General features: G+C 40.8%; 1 protein-coding gene across 3 annotated transcripts; it reads left to right on the top strand.

Moving 5' to 3' along the window:
• The first annotated feature begins 2,603 nt into the window (after window positions 1-2,603).
• On the top strand, window positions 2,604-17,720 carry LOC119023197. 3 transcript variants are annotated; one of them, XM_037104942.1, is made up of 26 exons: window positions 2,604-2,797; window positions 4,434-4,574; window positions 4,901-5,046; window positions 5,167-5,317; window positions 5,727-7,240; window positions 7,501-7,665; window positions 7,868-7,966; window positions 8,262-8,460; window positions 8,624-8,686; window positions 8,797-8,894; window positions 9,409-9,546; window positions 9,955-10,062; window positions 10,168-10,309; window positions 10,655-11,176; window positions 11,278-11,322; window positions 11,643-11,722; window positions 11,822-11,934; window positions 12,074-12,257; window positions 13,063-13,147; window positions 13,538-13,683; window positions 13,866-13,956; window positions 14,085-14,236; window positions 14,427-14,512; window positions 14,804-14,873; window positions 15,030-15,151; window positions 15,443-17,720. In XM_037104942.1, the coding sequence occupies exons 2-26, from the start codon at window positions 4,451-4,453 to the stop codon at window positions 15,651-15,653; spliced, it is 4,854 nt and encodes a 1,617-aa protein (XP_036960837.1). In that variant the 5' UTR covers window positions 2,604-2,797; window positions 4,434-4,450; the 3' UTR covers window positions 15,654-17,720. The 3 variants fall into 3 exon arrangements, with proteins under 3 accessions (XP_036960837.1, XP_036960839.1, XP_036960838.1); XM_037104944.1 differs by having other exon boundaries at window positions 2,606-2,797; window positions 14,088-14,236; XM_037104943.1 differs by lacking the exon at window positions 2,604-2,797 and adding an exon at window positions 4,063-4,198.
• The last annotated feature ends 415 nt before the right edge of the window (window positions 17,721-18,135 follow it).

Raw genomic sequence — 18,135 nt, 5'->3', positions numbered from 1 at the left:
GCCGCGTGTCCTGTGTGATGTTGTTCATTCATTAATGTGCATTTATGATTGGTTTGAATATTCATCTCAGGAGTGACAGCTGTATTTCTGCAACTTCTCCTCTCTACATCGTAAACAGACAAGCCGTAAACAGACAGAGAGGGAGGCTGGAATGTGGAGAAAAGGCGTGTTAGTGTCTCGTATCTGCAGAGAGTTTCTGATTTTCTCTCTTTGTTGCTGCTCGGGACGCTTTACCAACCCAACATGTGTCTATTTGACGTCCTGGGAATGAGACTCAACAATCAGCTGTCTTTGTGGTGCGTTCAGGAACAGCTGGGACAAATCCTGCTGATTCTACCTTTAACTTCTACTAGACTAAATTAGAACTATAATTGACATACTTCTTAGATTACCTCCTGGTTCAGAGCAGGTGATGAATGACACATAGCAAATATTAATATCCTTTGCAAACGGGGATATCTGTGTGTCAGAGCAGCGTATGGACAGTTCAGTTTAGCAATAAACAATAATAATAGTACAAAATAAACAATATGATAAAAACATAAGTAATAGATTCTTATATACATAATATGTTCAAGTGCCCCGCCCCTTTCTGTGACATCACATCCATGAATTCATCATTCACATTTAATTTAATTCATTTTATGGTAAAAGTACAGTACAGAAATCAGTAACACTTGAGCTGAGGTGTCCAAATTACCTGAATTCCCCTGATAACAATATTAAAGTAACGTAACTTGATTACATTCCATTAGTATTTGACTAATAACAAATAAATGGTGCTCACCAAAAGAGGCGGTCTCGCTCGTTTCCCGCGTGAAGTTAGTACGTTTCGCTTTCAAAAATGTATATGCCTATATTAATCACCAACGGATCTTCACTCTGATCTGAGCGGCTCTTCTCTGACGACACGAACATGGTGAGTAAACTGTTCTGTACGACTCTGCTTTATGTGTACAGTTACCTGCTCAGTACAGGTGTGGCAGGTGTACAGATTACCTGTAGATCTCAGGTAATAAGCCCAGGTGATGCTCCTTCATGTATCAGCGAGCTCCACATAGTAACTACCTTCATGCGTTGTCTAAGCCCAGTAAGTTCTATGCATATGAGGGAGCCAGTCCCTGTGGGGTTTGAGCTGGGACTTTTCATGTAGATTCAACATCACATTAGCCGCAGCTGATTGGCCCAGCAGGCCACTAATAAGGAGCATATTCAGTTTCTGACGTGCAACTGTTTCTGGCCTGAGACTGATGAGGAGCAGCAGCAGGGTTGCTGCTGGGGGGTTCGGAGGTTTTACTGGGATCAGTTAGATAGATAGATAGATAGATAGATAGATAGATACTTTATTGATCCCGGAGGAAATTCAAGCATCCAGTAGCAATAACAAACATTGAACATACATTGAACATACATGCAATATAAAAAAAACAGTAGAAATAAAAATATGGAATAAGAAATGTTATAAAAATGTTTTGAACAACTGTATAAAAATATAAAGTGATATTGAAAATATAAAGTGACGGTAGAGGTAAAGAGTATTAAGGGGACAGGGGACGGTGTACAATTAAATTAAATTGGGCTATAAAAGATGAGTGCATTTGAGTGCATTTGTCCATTGTCTATTGTGCTTCCTGACATCACTGTGAGCTGTTGTACAGCCTGATGGCCAGGGGGACGAAAGAGTTATTGTGTCTGTTGGTGGAGCAGGATTGAGACAGCAGTCTGCCACTGAACACACTCCTCTGCCTGCTGAAGGTGTTGTGCAGAGGGTGGTGGGTGTTGTCCAGTATGGACAGCAGTTTGTCCAGGGTCCTTCTCTCTGCCACAGTCACCAGAGAGTCCAGCTCTGTGCCCACCACTGAGCCAGCTCTCCTCACCAGTCTGTCCAGTCGGGCAGCGTCCCTCTTCTTGCTGCTTCCTCCCCAGCAAACCACAGCGTAGAAGAGGACGCTGGCCACCACAGACTGGTAAAACATCTGCAGCAGTTTTTTGCATATGTTGAAGGACCCCAGCCTTCTCAGGAAGTACAGACGGCTCTGTCCTTTCCTGTGTACAGCGTCCATGTTTGCTGTCCAGTCCAGTTGATGCAGCTTTCTAGAGAAAGATCTGATATTAACTGGGCCTGTTGCTCTGGGGAGAACCATCTGACTGGCCATAAAATGAGGCGTGACTTTACTGACGAAGCCATTCCCAACAGGTTCTCTTAGCCAAAGCCCACTTTCTGTTTGGGGCAACTGAAGGACACAAACAGGAGCAGGGATGGTTGAGAATAAACTGCCGATGTAAACAACAAATTTTGGAAATGTTGTTTAAATTCTTCTGATTCTAGCCTGACCCAAACTAGACTTTTGAGGCCAATACCAACATTGACATGTGTTTGTTCATATTAGCCATTAGTACATTTTTTAAACATTAACAAACAGTGTTGATAAAAAAAAATACCTTTTATCTTATTTTATCCAGGCTAGCAGCATGACTGTGAATGGCAGTGTTAGTCTGTCAGCCGGCAAAACGTCTTTTTTCCACAAATTCCACAAGGTGGCAACCCTGTTCACACTACCGGTTAGCGAAGTCACGCGAAAAACGTTAGTTGTTACGTGATTTACGTTTGATCACCATCACGTTATGACGTAATTTCGTATTACGTAGAGCCGTTTACGCAAAAGAAATTTGCCGGTAGTAGCACTTTGTTAGACAGTGAACTAGCGGAGCGGTAACGTTAGCGGGCTGTATCGGAGGCGGGACGGGGGGTGGTGGGTTTTCGATACCCGGCTCGCAAGGAACCAGAACAGAGAGGGTGAGTACATGTTTGTCAGCCGCATTCCGACTTTATTTGTCAAACGTTTATACATTTACACGTAAATTAAACCGGCGCTGTTTCAGGAGTTTGTTAGCGCAACATGGCGTCAGTTAAGTCGCGCTTTAGCTTAGGTCATTGTTCTCCAACGTGGCGTAACTTACGTCGTAGTGTTGTTAGCGTTAGCTCACGTTGTAGCTTGCGTTATGTAGCCGCACCGGCTAATGTTCTCACTTTGTTCAAAACAAACTTTAAAACCAGTTTTCTAAATAAATCAAGTTAGCTAAATCGCAGGGTACAAGTTAGCTAGCTGTTGTCTGCGGCTGACTAAAGTTTATGTTGAGTTTTATAAAAACGTTAGCTTCGTCTCTTGTTGCGCACTGAATCGGACAGTTACGTAGATTAAGTTACAGCGAACAGTTTTTGATCGATAACCCGTTTTTGACATATGATCGAAAACTGAGTTTTGATCATTTATTCAAAGTTAATTTGTGCACGTTATGTCACAGTGCACTTCTACGTTAGCATATGCTCGGCGATTATAAATTAGAACCAGTTGTTCGGTGCTTGTGCTGGTGTTTGGATTAGTTTGGAGTTCCCTCCATTAAAACGTCCCATCATGGCTTCTCCTTACGTGCATGTTTTTATTTGTTCTGTCGAGCTTGCAGAACTTGCTGTAAACAGCTGATCTGAGCTCGGTTCTTGCGTTTCTCATCAACGTGACTCTTGTGTTTTCTCTGATCCTGTATCAGTCACCGGAAACACCCTGTGGTCTCGCGCAATCGCTGCTGATTCCATTGATTCTATTGGCCAGGACGGTACCCGCTCTAATCTGATTGGTTTAGAGACTGGAACACGTTTTATGGTTGTATTCAAGTCCGCACTGACAGTTAAAAACGTTCATCGCAAAGTAAAAACGTTTAAATTAACTTTTTTGATTAAAAGTTTAAAACGCAGTTTGCAAGTGTACAACATTGTTCAGCTGTTAAATACTTATTTTGACGACTGGTGTTGTGTTTTTAAGCATGGCTAGCATTCCAGTGTCAACCATAAATAACAAGCAGTAGCTACTATTATGATAATTTTAAAAGGCTGTGAACCGAAATTGATTACTTTGTTGTTTATTTTACCCTCTAAACCTTCTAAAGGAGGTGAAATAAATGTGAGAACATTGCCTCAATGCAAGTTCGTTGGTAGAAACTTGCTCGTCATCCAATTGGAGCTGAGATGAACGGCACTATTGGCAATTCTTGAATGCAGCATTTTTGCGGGAAAAGTGGTCGTCTCTGTGAGCATGTGCAGAAGGAACCAGACAATCCTCAAACATGTCCATGCCCCCATGTTAATGTTACAAGTCTTCTGGAAGGAAAGAAATGAAAGTTTGATTCAAGGCTTTGAAATGTGAGTAGAGCTGTTTGTTGTGGGTCAGTGATTCATGGCTAGTGTTGATTTCAGTGCTGTTATTAAGTGTCAGAAGTCATGACCACATCCTGGGAAGTCAAATTATTTTAAATACACAATGTAACCCACTTGTGTGTGACTTTCTCACACACTTATTGCTTTGTTTAGTAATAGATCTGTTTGTAGGATTCTCTGTGTCTTGTATTGACGATATACGTATGTGATGTTTGTGCAGGTCCTTCCCTTTTGGAGATGGCACAGAATGTGGCAAAGAATGTAACTGTGACTTCAATAAATGTGAACCATTATGAGCTGCTGGCATGGCTCAATGAAACTTTACAGACTGGCTTTACCAAGATTGAGCAAGTATGCACAGGTAGGTCAACAATCATGGTGTTATGCTCTTATATTACATGTTTTGTGTATGTCAATACTGGATTTTCATGCGAGTGTTTGGTGTCTGATCTCATCAGTCTCTTGAGTTTGGACAATGCCATGTAAAATTAATTTCCTTTGAGACAAAGACATAAATATAGAACAGATGAGATTAACACAAGCTCGGGAAAGGTTGTGGTATCACATGCCACTAAATACCCTGCAATTGTCTTGGTTTATCTGTCCCATTTCTGTTTCATATACCCTGAAATATTGAACCATATGTCTCCAGTTCCTTTTATTGATTGCTTTTGTATGAATATCCAGGTGCAGCTTATTGCCAGCTGATGGACTGCCTGTTTCCTGGTTCCCTGGACCTTTCCAGGGTCCGGTTCCAAAGCAGTAATATGGTGGACTCCATCCACAACTACAGCTTACTACAAGCTGCATTCAGAACAGTTGGAGTTGTCCGAGTGAGTATTGTAACAAAAGTAGTGATGGACCAGTAAATCACGATTTCATGTCATATTTTAGAAGTATATTTATTTTAAAGTTAAGTTTGAGACTTAAATCCACCTCTTTTCTGTCTTCAGTACATCCCCACTGAGGCGCTGATCAAGAAGAACTCAATTGTGGCTCTGACCTTCCTGCAGTGGTTTAAACTTTTCTTTGATAAGAACAACACTGGCAGGGAGTACCATGCGTTTGAGGCCAGAGATGGACAGAGTATGGTTCCTGACTCAGGTGAGAGCAGTGTGCATCAGCAGACAAATCACATAGCGGCTGCAAAGATATTCTACATAACTAACATTGTTTATTTGTAAGACTCACATAGCACCAAGACTGTTAGGTTAAGACAGAACCATTTGTTTTAGGTGTGCTTTTAAGAGAAATATGAAACCTTGTTAACACATGATAGAAACTATATTAGTAAACAGGATTACTGAGGTACCTGAATAAAACCAAAACAAACACATCTTGTCAGCATTATGACTCTTTCTACAAGAGTCTTTTAATGTCTGATAAAGATCATAAGAAACATTTATATGATGCAGCAGGCCCATGTTTAAATGCCAAAAAAGCTTTTATTATGTCACTTTATTATGTGTTAAGTATCTACAACGCAGTGAATGTGTTTTTATTTTCATTACAGATTCTCATCAGAAACTGGAGATTATTGTGAAGATGGAGGGCGGCACAGTGGAAGTACCAAGACAAGAACCAGCCTTGGAGAAAGTGAACAGGAAAGCGGATGACATTGTTCTTATATCTGATGATGAAGATGATGTGGTGGAAGTGAAGATGGAGCAGAAAATAGAGATAATGGAGATAACAGTGATGGAAGAGCCTGTAGCGGCACAGGTAATAAAGAGGGTGGAGCCAGCAGAAGCAGCAGTGGAGAACGAAATTCAAGAGAGTAGTTCCCACAGCGGTGAGACTTTATTGCCCTTCATCAGAAGATACTGTGGTGATAGTGTGGACAGCACTCAGGACGAACTAGTTTCTGGCCTTTCAGTTCCTCCCGGCTTGAGTCCAGTCCACCCCAAAGACATCGTTCAGGCTTGCCGTCGAACGCCATACTGCCTCTACTTGTATGTGGGTGTAGAGCTGGGGGAAGGAAAGAGCACAAGTGTTGTCCTGATTGGCTACTTTGACCAGAGCTCAGGGATCAGCGTGGTGAGGCTGCTGCAAACTCTGCAGATGAGTGTCGATACTTTTCATCCACAAACCGCCGCAAACACTACCTCACACACACGTGATGCAGATGCTGATGCACGCCTCTTGATCAGTATGTTAAAGGGATTAGGCATTACTCTGTCCAACCTCGCCACGTTTTACTGCAACGCACCACACCCTGCGGTGAGTCAGGTGTTTGCGTCCCAGCTCCAAGCCTTCAGCCCCAGGTTGGTGTCTCTCTGCGGCCTCCCTGGGATTGCAGAAAGAACCTGCAAGGCTGGACTCTTGCCCACCTTTCATCATTGCGTGAGCAACCTTATTGGCGACATCCACCAACACTACTCCATCTGCTCCTCCGTCAATGACAATCTGAAAGAGCTATTTGCTGATGCTGAGTCCTTTAATCCAGCCCAGCCTCTTTCTGCACAGTGTCCATTTATCATCAGGACGGTGCAGAAGATGGTGAGCTGCTGGAGGGATTTAGCAGAATATTTTAAATCACTGATGCCAGCAGAGGCTGCTCACCGGATCAGAAACCAGCTGATGGATCATAAAGTCAAGCTGTACTTCCTGTTTCTCTCCCACGCTCTGGAGCCCCTTCGAGCTCTCCAAGAACTGCAGCAGCACGGCTCGATGGACGTGGCCGCAGAGCTCCAGCTCACCTCTGAGCTGGTTCGCTCCTACGCAGCCAGTCGCCTCCGGCCCTCCGTCATTGAGAGCTTTCTCAGGAAGCGGGACCTTCAGGTCCTCCGCAACAAGAATGAGCTGCTCCCCAAAAAGGAGGTGGATGTAGGCCCCCGTGCGAAAGATTTCTTGTGGGCCACCGCTGTCATTGATCTGGGAGAACATGAGAGGAGCCGCTTCATGAACTATGCAGCAGATTTCTATAAAGCAGCACTGCAGAGTTTAGTGGAATGTATTCCTCATCAGCTGGGAGACATGGCCCTGAAGAATATCAACGAAGTCCTGAAACATCCTGAAAACATTGATGTAAGAGGGTTTTTTTTTACATTCACGCAGAGAGGGATTTAGTAGAATTTGAGATTCTGCAAAGGCAAATATTTAAAAAATCCAAAGATTCTTCAATTCAATTATGATCATCAGTAGCAAAAAACTAGCAAATCTTGAAATTTTAAGAGGCTCTATCCAACAAATGCTGGACATTTTAGCTTGACAAATGATTGCAGCTCTACTTGATCTGATATTCCCGCCTGTGTATTGCTGCTCATGATGTCTTTGTTTTCCTTCAGGGTCCTCGTTCCACACACCTGCTGTCCGAGTTGGGGCTTCAGTTGGGTCTGTGTGACACTGGGTCTTCAGAAATAAATCAACTTGCATCTGACTACCTCACTGTCGTTAACATTGTAAAAGAGGAACTGACCAGAGGAACAGAAGAAGGGCCCTGCTGGGCAAAGGTAAACCAAGTCCACTGAATCAATTAGTAGCTGATGAACAGGAAAAATCCCCTTTTCTGTCCAACCACTTAATCTGATCACATGTCAGACATGTACTTAACTAATCTCTGACCTTGAATTTGAATCCATCCCAATGTTATAATGTTTTAACAGTGGTAAAAGCACTTGACCCCATGTAGAGTATCTTGTGTTTTCTGCACAGGTGTTGTGTGGAATTAGACCAAACTGTCTTCTGTATAGACTCCTCGTCACCCTTCTGGCCCTGCCGAGCTCCCTGTGCAGTAAACAGGTGTTTTCTACGGTAAGTGTTACAATTTAAGCCTTTTTCAGGAGGTTGACTCTCTTTTTACAAACCAGGTCAGGGTCCAGATGCCTTCTAACTAAGGCTGGACTCACTGTATAGGACTTTTAACACCCTAACTGGGAATTCTGGTTGCATCTCACATTTTAGGACCATTTTTACAGATGTTCTTGTCTCTAATCTTAAACCTGCACGCGCTACAGGATATTATGAAGTGCAGCACCTCACAAGATCTCAAGTTTCAACTATATGAGGCAACTTGCTGTAGTGACTGTATGTGTGTGTGTGTCTCAAGGCATTCAGCAGCATCAAGGCTCAAACCTCCAGAGCTACACTTCAACCAGGCAGGTGGACAGGAAGACCCCGCATGCGGAGAAGGACACTACCTGTCCAGGCAGTTAATGATGACAATATGAGTGAAGAGGAGGATGAAGACACTTCCACAGACAATAGTGAAGATGTGGATGAATCGGACCCCACAGAACATTCCTCAGGCAAGACTGTCAAGTGTGCACTGTGGGACTGTAGTTAAATATGTATATAACAAGTTTCATCAACAGAAGTTTCACTTCTGTCAAATCTATTGTGATGCCAACAGCAACTCTAAATATGTTTGATGGTAATAAACAATGTGACTGTGTTCTGTTTTTTTATCAGATGTGCTGGATGACGACCAGATACCACAAATTTCTCGGAACAACAGATTTATCAACTCAGAATGTAAGAAATGTGTTATATTGTTAACAGTCCAGTAAAAATTTTAGATATAATATATGGGCTCACAGTGACAGTCCGGTTCTTTAAATGCAAAGCTCGTCTTTGTCTTGCAGGTCAAAGTCCTCCACCAGCAGAGTCTGTGTACATCGTGAGCAGTGATGAAGATACTTGCACAGAATCAGTGAACAGAACACCCTCCACAGCACTGCTGGTAAAGTGTCCTTTAAGATTATTGAGATTATCATAGCGTTAAAATCACTTATTTTTCGTACTAGTAGTCTAATCTACTATCTACACACAGTTTATTATTTTATGAAAGTAATGATTTATTCTCAGTGTAGCCATTTAGCAGCAGTGTTAGCAAATTTAGTGCAGTTAATTATGTTTGAAAATGCATGAATTATAAATCAAACCTACACGTGTTTCGTCAGTTACTACCATTCAAATGAACTCTGGTGTATTTACCTGTATGGAGTTAATTTACACTGGTCTCACCAAAGAAAATGAATGTGCTGCATGACCAGTCACAGGAATCAGATTTCCCCTGACATCTTTTAAAACTGTCCAGTGAATGAGTCACCTGTCAGTCCATGTTTACTGCGGTTGTTCTTAAAAATGTGAACCGAAACTGATGAAGAATCGGACTGGAACTAAAAGGCGACAAGTCTTATGCTTTGTCTGAAACTGTCAGTATTTGTGCTTTTTTAATATCGCGTATTGTGTAGGGTGCACCTGGGGAGCTGGTCTGGGGTCAGGTGGAGGGCTTCTCTCCATGGCCGGGCATCATCGTACCCTGCAGTGGAGAGGATACATTTCCAGAGAAGAGGATGGTGGAGTGGTACGGCCAGAGAGTGTCCTCTCAGGTGAGATGAACGAGGGTGCAGAGGTTAAACTTCATGCAGTCAGAGTTGATATTGCACATATCATGCTTCACATACATACTGACAGACAGCACAGTAACAAAACCACATTTTCTACAACAAGATCCTTCTGTGTGGTACCAGCTGAGTGCACAGGTTCTGCACAAGTCCCCAGCCAACAATCACTACACTGACTGTGAATAATGTATGTAAATAATTAAATCTCAAACATTTTTCTGACACAGAACAAAATCATTTTTCTCAGCTGCCTTTTAATGATTGTTTCACTGTCATTTTATCGTTGTGTCATTTTTTTGATGTGGAATATCATGTTGCTCGTTGATTTTGCGATTGAACCAACTTCCACACATTGCGTTCATGTTTACGTTACTAATAAATATTAATTTTCAGGTCAGTTTGAAAGCCCTGAAACCATTTGCTGCCTTCACCGAACACTTCTGTTCCAAATCCTTCGCCATCCTTGTGACCTACCGAGAAGCCATCTTCCTGTCCCTGCAGGTCTGTGTGATTTCTCACACACACAGGACTCACGTATTACCTGTACCTGAACTTGGAAAGCGGCTACATGTGATGCATATTCTGTTTCATATTTGTGTCTATCAGGAGGCAGCTGTACGGTGTGAGAAGCAGTTTTCTGCATCTCTGGAGGACAGAGACGACCTTCTGAAACGACTATTAAACTGGGCCTTTGAAGGCTTCCAGCCCAACGGGCCAAACGCACTCAAACCATCGGATAACAAAAATGGTAAGAACAACCGATTAAGAGCCTGAATAGATTCAGTCAGAACTGTCTGACCAAGGTGGTAAATTTTATGAAGAGATCTTGAACTTTTTTGTGACCAACTGCAGAATAGTATCTCAAACGAGGTCTGATGTATCAGATTTGAGTAAATTAGACTTTCTCAGAGGGAAACTGTTGAAAGTATATAAATAATAATTGACCAAACAAGCCAACATGGATACAAGTCAGAATGGAGACGATCTAACGAATATGTATATGTTATACATCTACATTATACATCTCCTAAAACTCAGAGTTACTGTTCTGTTAAATGCCTGATTTTCTCAAGTGTGATTGTCTCCTGTCCAGGTTTTACACATGACAAACCAAAGGCAAAGAAAAAGCTCTTCCTGAAACCCAACTCCTCTAAGTCTGTCAGCTCCTCCAGCCCGATGAGCAGCAAGAGCAGTGTCTTCAGCTCTGAGCTGACAGACGTGGCCGTCTCCATGAACAGACTGACGTGCAACTCCACAGGGAGGTCCTTCCACAAAGGTGGAGGTGGAAAAACTACATGGGATGGAAATGTGAAAGGGGTCATGAAGGGATCCAGAGGAGGATATTCTGCAGAGAAGGGGAGACAAGGGAAGGGAGGATGGGATGAAGAGAAGGATGAGTCAGAAGGAGGATGGGAGAAAGGGAAATCAGGATGGGGAAAAGGGAAAAGTAAGGGAGGGTGGAAAGGAGGGAAGGTTCAGAAGAAGAAGAGCAGCTTGATTGATGGATTCAATGACGACATGTCACCAGACTTTGTGCCACACAAGAGGAGGCCCTACACCAAATCTTACAATAAGGTGACCAGCGTCTACACCCAGCCGGACCAGAAACTCAGAGGTACCAAACAGAAGCTAATCGTTAAAGCGTACACATGCAAACAAACACATTCTGCATCAGTTTGAACTTTTTAGACTTATTGTGTGTTTTTGTCCTTGCAGAGGAGACCATCAGCAACATCATGGACGAGAAACTGGACATTGAAGGTGAGTGTTTGTTCATGTGTCAGTGTTATTTAGATTCTGAATCTGTTCCCTTTCTATGCAAAAATATTTATCTAAAAACTTTCAAAATGATCCTTTAATTGTTTACCACTTGATATCTGTGAGCTGATTTTGTGGCTGTTTACTATGAAACCAGATTCGAGTGAATGTCATATTAAGCTTTTAGGCGATTCTTAAGTTTGAGTATTTAACATTTGTTCTGGTAAAACACAATAAGCACACCGGTTAATTAAACTATGTGATTTAACTTCCACTTGCTTTGTCTCATCTGCCTCCTTGTTGTCTCTGTAATCTGTCTGCAGGCTTCTGTTTGTGTTGTGGAACTGAAAACGTTGAGATTTTCCACCCTCTGTTCAAAGGCAGCCTCTGTCTGAAGTGCAAAGTAAGAAATCATCATCTTCATTTTACAGCCAGAAGTGACCAACAGTAACTGTGAATGTGTGTTAAAGTATTCAGCGCTGTGCTGTCTGTGTCTCTGCAGAACAACTTTGCAGAAACTCTGTATCGTTACGATGAAGATGGATACCAGTCCTACTGCACCATCTGCTGCTATGGAATGGAGGTCATACTGTGTGGCAAAGACAGCTGCTGCAGGTCCGTCTGTCCGTCTCCTCCTCTACGCTTCAATCTGGCTGTCCTAACAAAAGTAACCAGGAGAGCTTAGTTTTTGTTTTTTTTATCTTTGTTAAATAATCGTTCTTCTCCTGGTCCTCCTCTTCCTCTACATGTGCAGATCTTACTGTGGGGACTGTCTGAACATCCTCGTCGGTCCGGGGACGTTTGATGCATTGAAGCTGGTGGAACCGTGGATCTGCTTCATGTGTCAGCCTCATCGACCTCACGGCGCCCTGGTTCCCAGAGAGGACTGGAGCATTCGTGTTCAGGCGCTATTCGCCAACGACAGCGCCATGGCGTTTGTGAGTGATCAACGGATATGAACTGTTTCATAACTGTGCAAAATCATTTGCTCTCTAAATATTACAAATATTACAATATTTTTGATGTAATAGAGTTTACTTAAGTATTATACATGTTACATGTCTAAATAATAATTATTGACTATGTAATGACAGGATGACATGATCATAGTTTACATTCTTGGTGATAAGAAACAGTGTTAGAAGTGTTCACTTGTATTTTTTTTTTTATCTTAAACGTAAACATTTTTTTTTAAATTATCATTTTATTTTATTAAGTTTCAGAAAATAGTGAAACAGCAGAGTTATTCTTTTTATAAAACAGCTTAAAAGATTCATTAGATTATGTTTTTGTTGATACATTTTCTTTACTGGCTAATTGACCAGCTCTGATCATTTGCTTTATTAAACACAGGATTTCATTTTCTGAATTCTGGTCTTAGTATCTGAATGTTTATTTTTTGCTTTTCTCTAAGCTTGACACTTTTTGTTTTTGTGTCCTGAAATCAGAATTCAGATGGTTTTAACATAAGTAATTACGTATACATTTTGATTTTTAATTAAAAAAGATTTCATGGTGAATTTTTGAGATGGAAAAGTGTTAATAAAGCACATTAAATTTGGCTGTGAAGACAAACCAAGAATATACCTTGAGTTTGAATATATCCAGACCATTATTTATTGATAGTGTAGTCAAGATGAACGCTCATAGATTAAAAGCAGTTAAAGTCATGAGGAAGGTTTCAGTTGAGGAGGATTCAGACGAGCTCAGCTAACGTTGTTCTTGTGACCTTTTTATTCGTAGGAGCCACATCGTGTTTACCCGTCCATCCCCGCCAACCTGCGCAGACCACTCCGAGTTCTGTCGCTGTTCGATGGCATAGCAACAGGTGAGCATGCAGACCGGGACCACGTTTACCGGTAATGATCTATTTTAAAAGTTTTACCTGAAGCAGCATTTAAGAGTGAAGGCACGCACGGGGCGAGTCTTGATGTGGATGCTTTTACTGTTATTTTTTCATCCGTGGTCACAAGAGTGTCCTCAGCTGTGACTCGTTAGAGAAAACCTCCGTAAGTAAAAAGGTTCATTAAAATAGATTTCATCATCATTCATCTAAAGTGAAACGAGGCCCTTCACCTGATGATGTTTCAGAATTTGATGAACAGCTGCTCTGATTGTCTCACTCATCAAGTTCACATTGTGTACAATAATCTGTCTATTTGATGTCTGTCAGAAGCTTACAGCTCTTGTATGTGTTTTGTTTTGTGTTTTTTCTCAGGCTACCTGGTGCTGAAGGAGCTCGGCTTCAAAGTAGAGAAGTATGTTGCCTCTGAGGTCTGCGAGGATTCGATTGCTGTGGCGGTCATCAACCATGATGCGAAGATCAACCATGTTGGTGACGCTCGCCTCATCACAGAGGAGCACGTATGTTCACTCATACTTGCACACAGTTATTAATGTTTATGTTCTTATTCTACCAAGTCTCTGTTTGAAATTGTGCGTTTGGCTGACCGTGCCATCTGATCGATTTGTTTTTATTTTAGTGTTATTTTGTCAGAGTGTCGCACTAAATATAACCAGCAGCTTGTTCCTCTCTGATCCTGCAGCTCGAGCAGTGGGGTCCGTTTGATCTGCTGATCGGTGGCAGCCCCTGTAATGACCTCTCCATCGTCAACCCTTTGAGAAAAGGCCTCTACGGTACGTTACTGTGTTTTACACTTCAGCTTTATAGAAATGGATTGTATACAATTTTAACATGTATTAATTCAGTAAATAATCACGTTCAAATGCCAAACCCTCTTGCTGTAATTCACGCTTCTCTCCAGTAGAGGGCACCGGCAGGCTGTTCTTTGAGTACTACCGCATCCTCCAGCTGCTGAAGCCCAAAGAAGAAGACCCCAGGCCGTTCTTCTGGCTGTTCGAGAACGTGGTCTTCATGAACACACATGACAAAGTCAACATCTGCCGCTTCCTCGAGGTTCCACATCCTCTTCTGTTTGCTTTTATCCTGAGTGCTCCATTTTTCTTACGTTATAGTAGAATACTACATTTTATCTATATTTTATATTCCATACAATATAATAATATCTTGTTATATGGTCATGTGTTGTTTTACAGATTTATTATTTACTTATCTTGATTTACTTATCTCTCTGATTCTTTGACAGTGCAACCCGGTGCTGGTGGATGCAGTCAAAGTCAGTCCTGCACACAGAGCTCGCAGCTTCTGGGGAAACATCCCGGGGATGGGAAGGTTAGACATCATCCAGTTCATCATGTTAAATCTAGTAGAAGGACTGTTTTGTGACAGAATACTGTGCCGTAACACCAGCAGTAGTGTTATCAATAAACTAAGTAGTTTTTCTGTGGACTGTACATCTCTGTCGTGTGGTTTTGTACACTTTCCTCTTGCTGTTATGTATTGTGTTCTTTGTCTTTCTCACTTCCCTCTTTCTTGTTTCTTCATCTTTGTAAAGCATTTTGTAACTTCTGTTTTTTATATTGTCATATTAAGAAAGTTTGTCTGCTGCTCGTCTCCCTTCAGGCCCATCACAGCCTCCCAGAATGACAAGCTGAGTCTCCAGGAATGTTTAGAGATCGGAAGAGAAGCCAGGGTCAGTGATTGATCCTGCTGGTGCAATTTTATTTGTCTAATTTGAATGATTTTAACAGTCTCTCTATTTCAGATGATAAATGTGTCTTTTTTTCAAATTACGATGTTCATTAAGATACGAAAAATCAGCACTGTGTTGTTGTTGTTTTGGTTCCAGGTCACGAAGGTGAGGACGATCACCACCAACCCAAACTCTCTGAAGCAGGGCAAAAATGTGTCTGTGCTGCCTGTCCTCCAGAATGGCCAAGAGGACAACCTCTGGATCACTGAGCTGGAGAGGTAGGCATAATGATACTTGTCTTGAAGTGTGTCAGTAGGAAATTAATTTTACATCTGGCCACAATCTCCTGTGGCCAGGAAGTCTGTTGTCATTAGGTTAATTGATTTATCATTGGTCTCTAAAATCTCAGAAAATGTTCATTACGAAAGGTGATGTCTTTGTTTTTGAAACCAACAAATATTCACATATAAGAATCTGGAACAAGACAGTGAAACACTGAATTTATTTCACTTTACTTCACCTTCACCCACCTAACAGGTATTTGTCCCTCCTCCCTTATCTTTCACCAGAATCTTTGGTTTCCCCAAACATTACACCGACGTGAGGAACATGAACCGGCAGCAGAGACAGAAGGTTCTGGGGAAGGCCTGGAGTGTCCCGGTCATCCGTCACCTCTTCGCTCCCCTCAAGGACTATTTTACCTGTGAGGAGCTGCCTCCTATGACCAGCTGCACCTCTCCGCCCTCCCCTGCCTCTTCAGAAGAACAGCAACTGAGATAAGAGAAGTTGATTATGTTTTCTACAGCGTACTACAGACTGCTTTATATCTGCACACGTGCTTTATTAGAACAACATGGAGCATGAAGGATCTATGCAGTCTCCTACGTTGACAAAGCCAGCTCACAGACAGGCTACTGTGCATCCCTGCCACACAAATCTGCATCATGTCACACATGAAATTTATGCGCACAACAGTCACTTTGGCGTCCTCTGGTTGTTGGCTTTGCTTCCTGAAACTCTGCGCCTGTTGGAGAGTAAAGACAGGTGACAAGAGGAAAAGAGTTTAAAGTTAATACTTCCTTTTTTCCGACAAAGGTTCAGTGACTGGCAGTGGTGCTAAAGTGGCCAGAAACCAGCAACACATTTCAGTTTGGAAGGTTGAAATTCCCAGTTGAAAAGCAGATGCAGAGTGTCATGAAGGGTAATATATTATTTTACTTTTTTAGACTTTCATCTGGTTCATTCTGTGCAAGAAACTGCAGGAGGAGAGTCTGTGCTGGTGTAAATGGTGCTGGATGATGATGTAATATCAAATTCTGCTGATTTTCCTCCGGCGCTGTTTTGTGGAAAATGTCTTGGAGATTTTTAAACATTTTTTAATAGATCAATATGTTCATATGGCTGCAGATAAAAATACAGTTTTTAAGTCTGTCATTCCAAATATGACACATTCAGAATTTGATACAAGATGTCTGAGCAACATATTCCATTGTATAATCCTAACTGGGCTTTATTACAAATGTAGTGTTTTCTGATAAAGAGATGAAACCACATTTCTGGTTGGAGGGAGAAATGTGCCTACTTTTAATCTTAATGAAAAGTTTGGATATCAACAGGTTTTTGGGTTTGCATTTATGATGCAACAGTTACCTCCTCACGATCCGTCCATAGTGCTAAAACAGGACAGAATGCACAACTGCATGTAAACGGGAATATGAGTGTAATTTGCATTGTTTATTGAGAGGTAAACAGCTTAGTTGGAATATCGTCTTTTCCAGAATAAGCACAAACACCAGAATAGTGTGTGCATGTAAACATTGACACTGTTACATTGGAATATTTTTTTAATATTTGGAGTTACAAAGTCTGAATCATGTTGAACTTCACAATTAGATTAACATCAACTGTAACTTTATGTATTTTGTACAAGCATTTAATTTCTCTTCTATTCCTTTTACCAAAACTAACTGTTGTGTGAATGTTGAGTACTCAGTTATTTGAGAGGAAACAAGGTTTTTAGCTCACTATTTTGTTTCATCTTAGCTTTATTTACATTTAAACGGCAGAAAATGTATGTATTTGGATGTATGTATATGTATTGAACTGTATTGAATGGAATTACATGTGTTTGTGCTCACGTGCACTGCCACTTTTACAAACAGCTGGGAATGACACAAACACCTCAAGACTCTTTATGCTGCTTAATGATCATCTGTATCATGTTTTACTTCAGAGAAACTGTGAATGTTAATGTTAAGTGACATGAGTTGGAAAAACTCAGATCTGATCTCTGTAAGGTTTTACTTTTACTTTTACACAGAAGAACACAAGTAATTTTTTCTTTGTCAATTAATTTTGAATCATTTAATGTCAAATAAGTGTTTTTTAACACAATGATTTCTGTCATTTTTATTGTTATTTAGTTGTATTTTGTAGAAGACATTATTGTTCAATGCACAAAAATGATGGAATTTACACTAAATGTTTGTAAATACTAATTATGTGATCTGTTTTGATGATTGTATCATACATTTTTTTAATAACAGTTTGTGGTCAAGAGCTTTAAATTGGGTTGTACAGTTTTAATGCACATTAACTGTGTGACCATAACATGATCGTTCGCCCACGATCATAGTTTCTGTACTGTTTTTTAAAAATTTATTTTAATGAGGGACATACAATTTTTGGAAAATGAATCTTTAAACATACAATTTTGCTTTTTATTGACTCTTTTTGTCTCTGTTGTCAATGCATATTGTATATTTATCCAAGTGACAAATTGAAAATGAGAGACATTTTTTACTTGTTGACAAGATCAATTAAAGAAAAGAATTCTGATCCAAAAGATGAGCTGTTTATTTTATTTGTGTCCCACAGCTGCCATTTGTTTTTAATTGGTACAATCACGGCAGCATTTAAACCTTAATGTGTAAAAAAAAAAAGATTGACGTAAAATATAACTGAGCGGTCAACTGAATGAAAATGATAATCTAAATACCTGATTCTAAATCACCGTGTCAGTCAGGGTACAGGTTTCAAAAATAAAAACAATTCATTTAAAGGACTGACAGTCGTATATTGTAACATTTGTCTGTAAGGCCACACTGTAGGTCCTGAGTGAAATGAATAAAATATAAAATGTATCTGTGTGCCAACAATGAAAAACAAGTTAAAATACTTTATTTGCATCAATGACAGAAAATCATGATTTTAAATGTAATTCCTTGCAGAACAGGCTTTCCTAGAAACCCTCTTTATGTTA

The sequence above is a fragment of the Acanthopagrus latus genome, chromosome 7 (assembly GCF_904848185.1).
Source record: "Acanthopagrus latus isolate v.2019 chromosome 7, fAcaLat1.1, whole genome shotgun sequence".
NCBI lineage: Eukaryota > Metazoa > Chordata > Actinopteri > Spariformes > Sparidae > Acanthopagrus > Acanthopagrus latus.
The sequence above is the reverse complement of the archived record's forward strand: the minus strand, read 5'-3'. Positions and strand labels throughout refer to the sequence as shown.

Coding starts and splice junctions, on each gene's coding strand:
- LOC119023197 (XM_037104942.1), top strand. CDS start 4,451: ATGGCACAGAATGTGGCAAAGAATGTAACTGTGACTTCAATAAATGTG. Junction 10,310..10,654: donor ACCATCGGATAACAAAAATG/GTAAGAACAACC, acceptor TCTCCTGTCCAG/GTTTTACACATGACAAACCA. Junction 14,237..14,426: donor ACATCTGCCGCTTCCTCGAG/GTTCCACATCCT, acceptor ATTCTTTGACAG/TGCAACCCGGTGCTGGTGGA.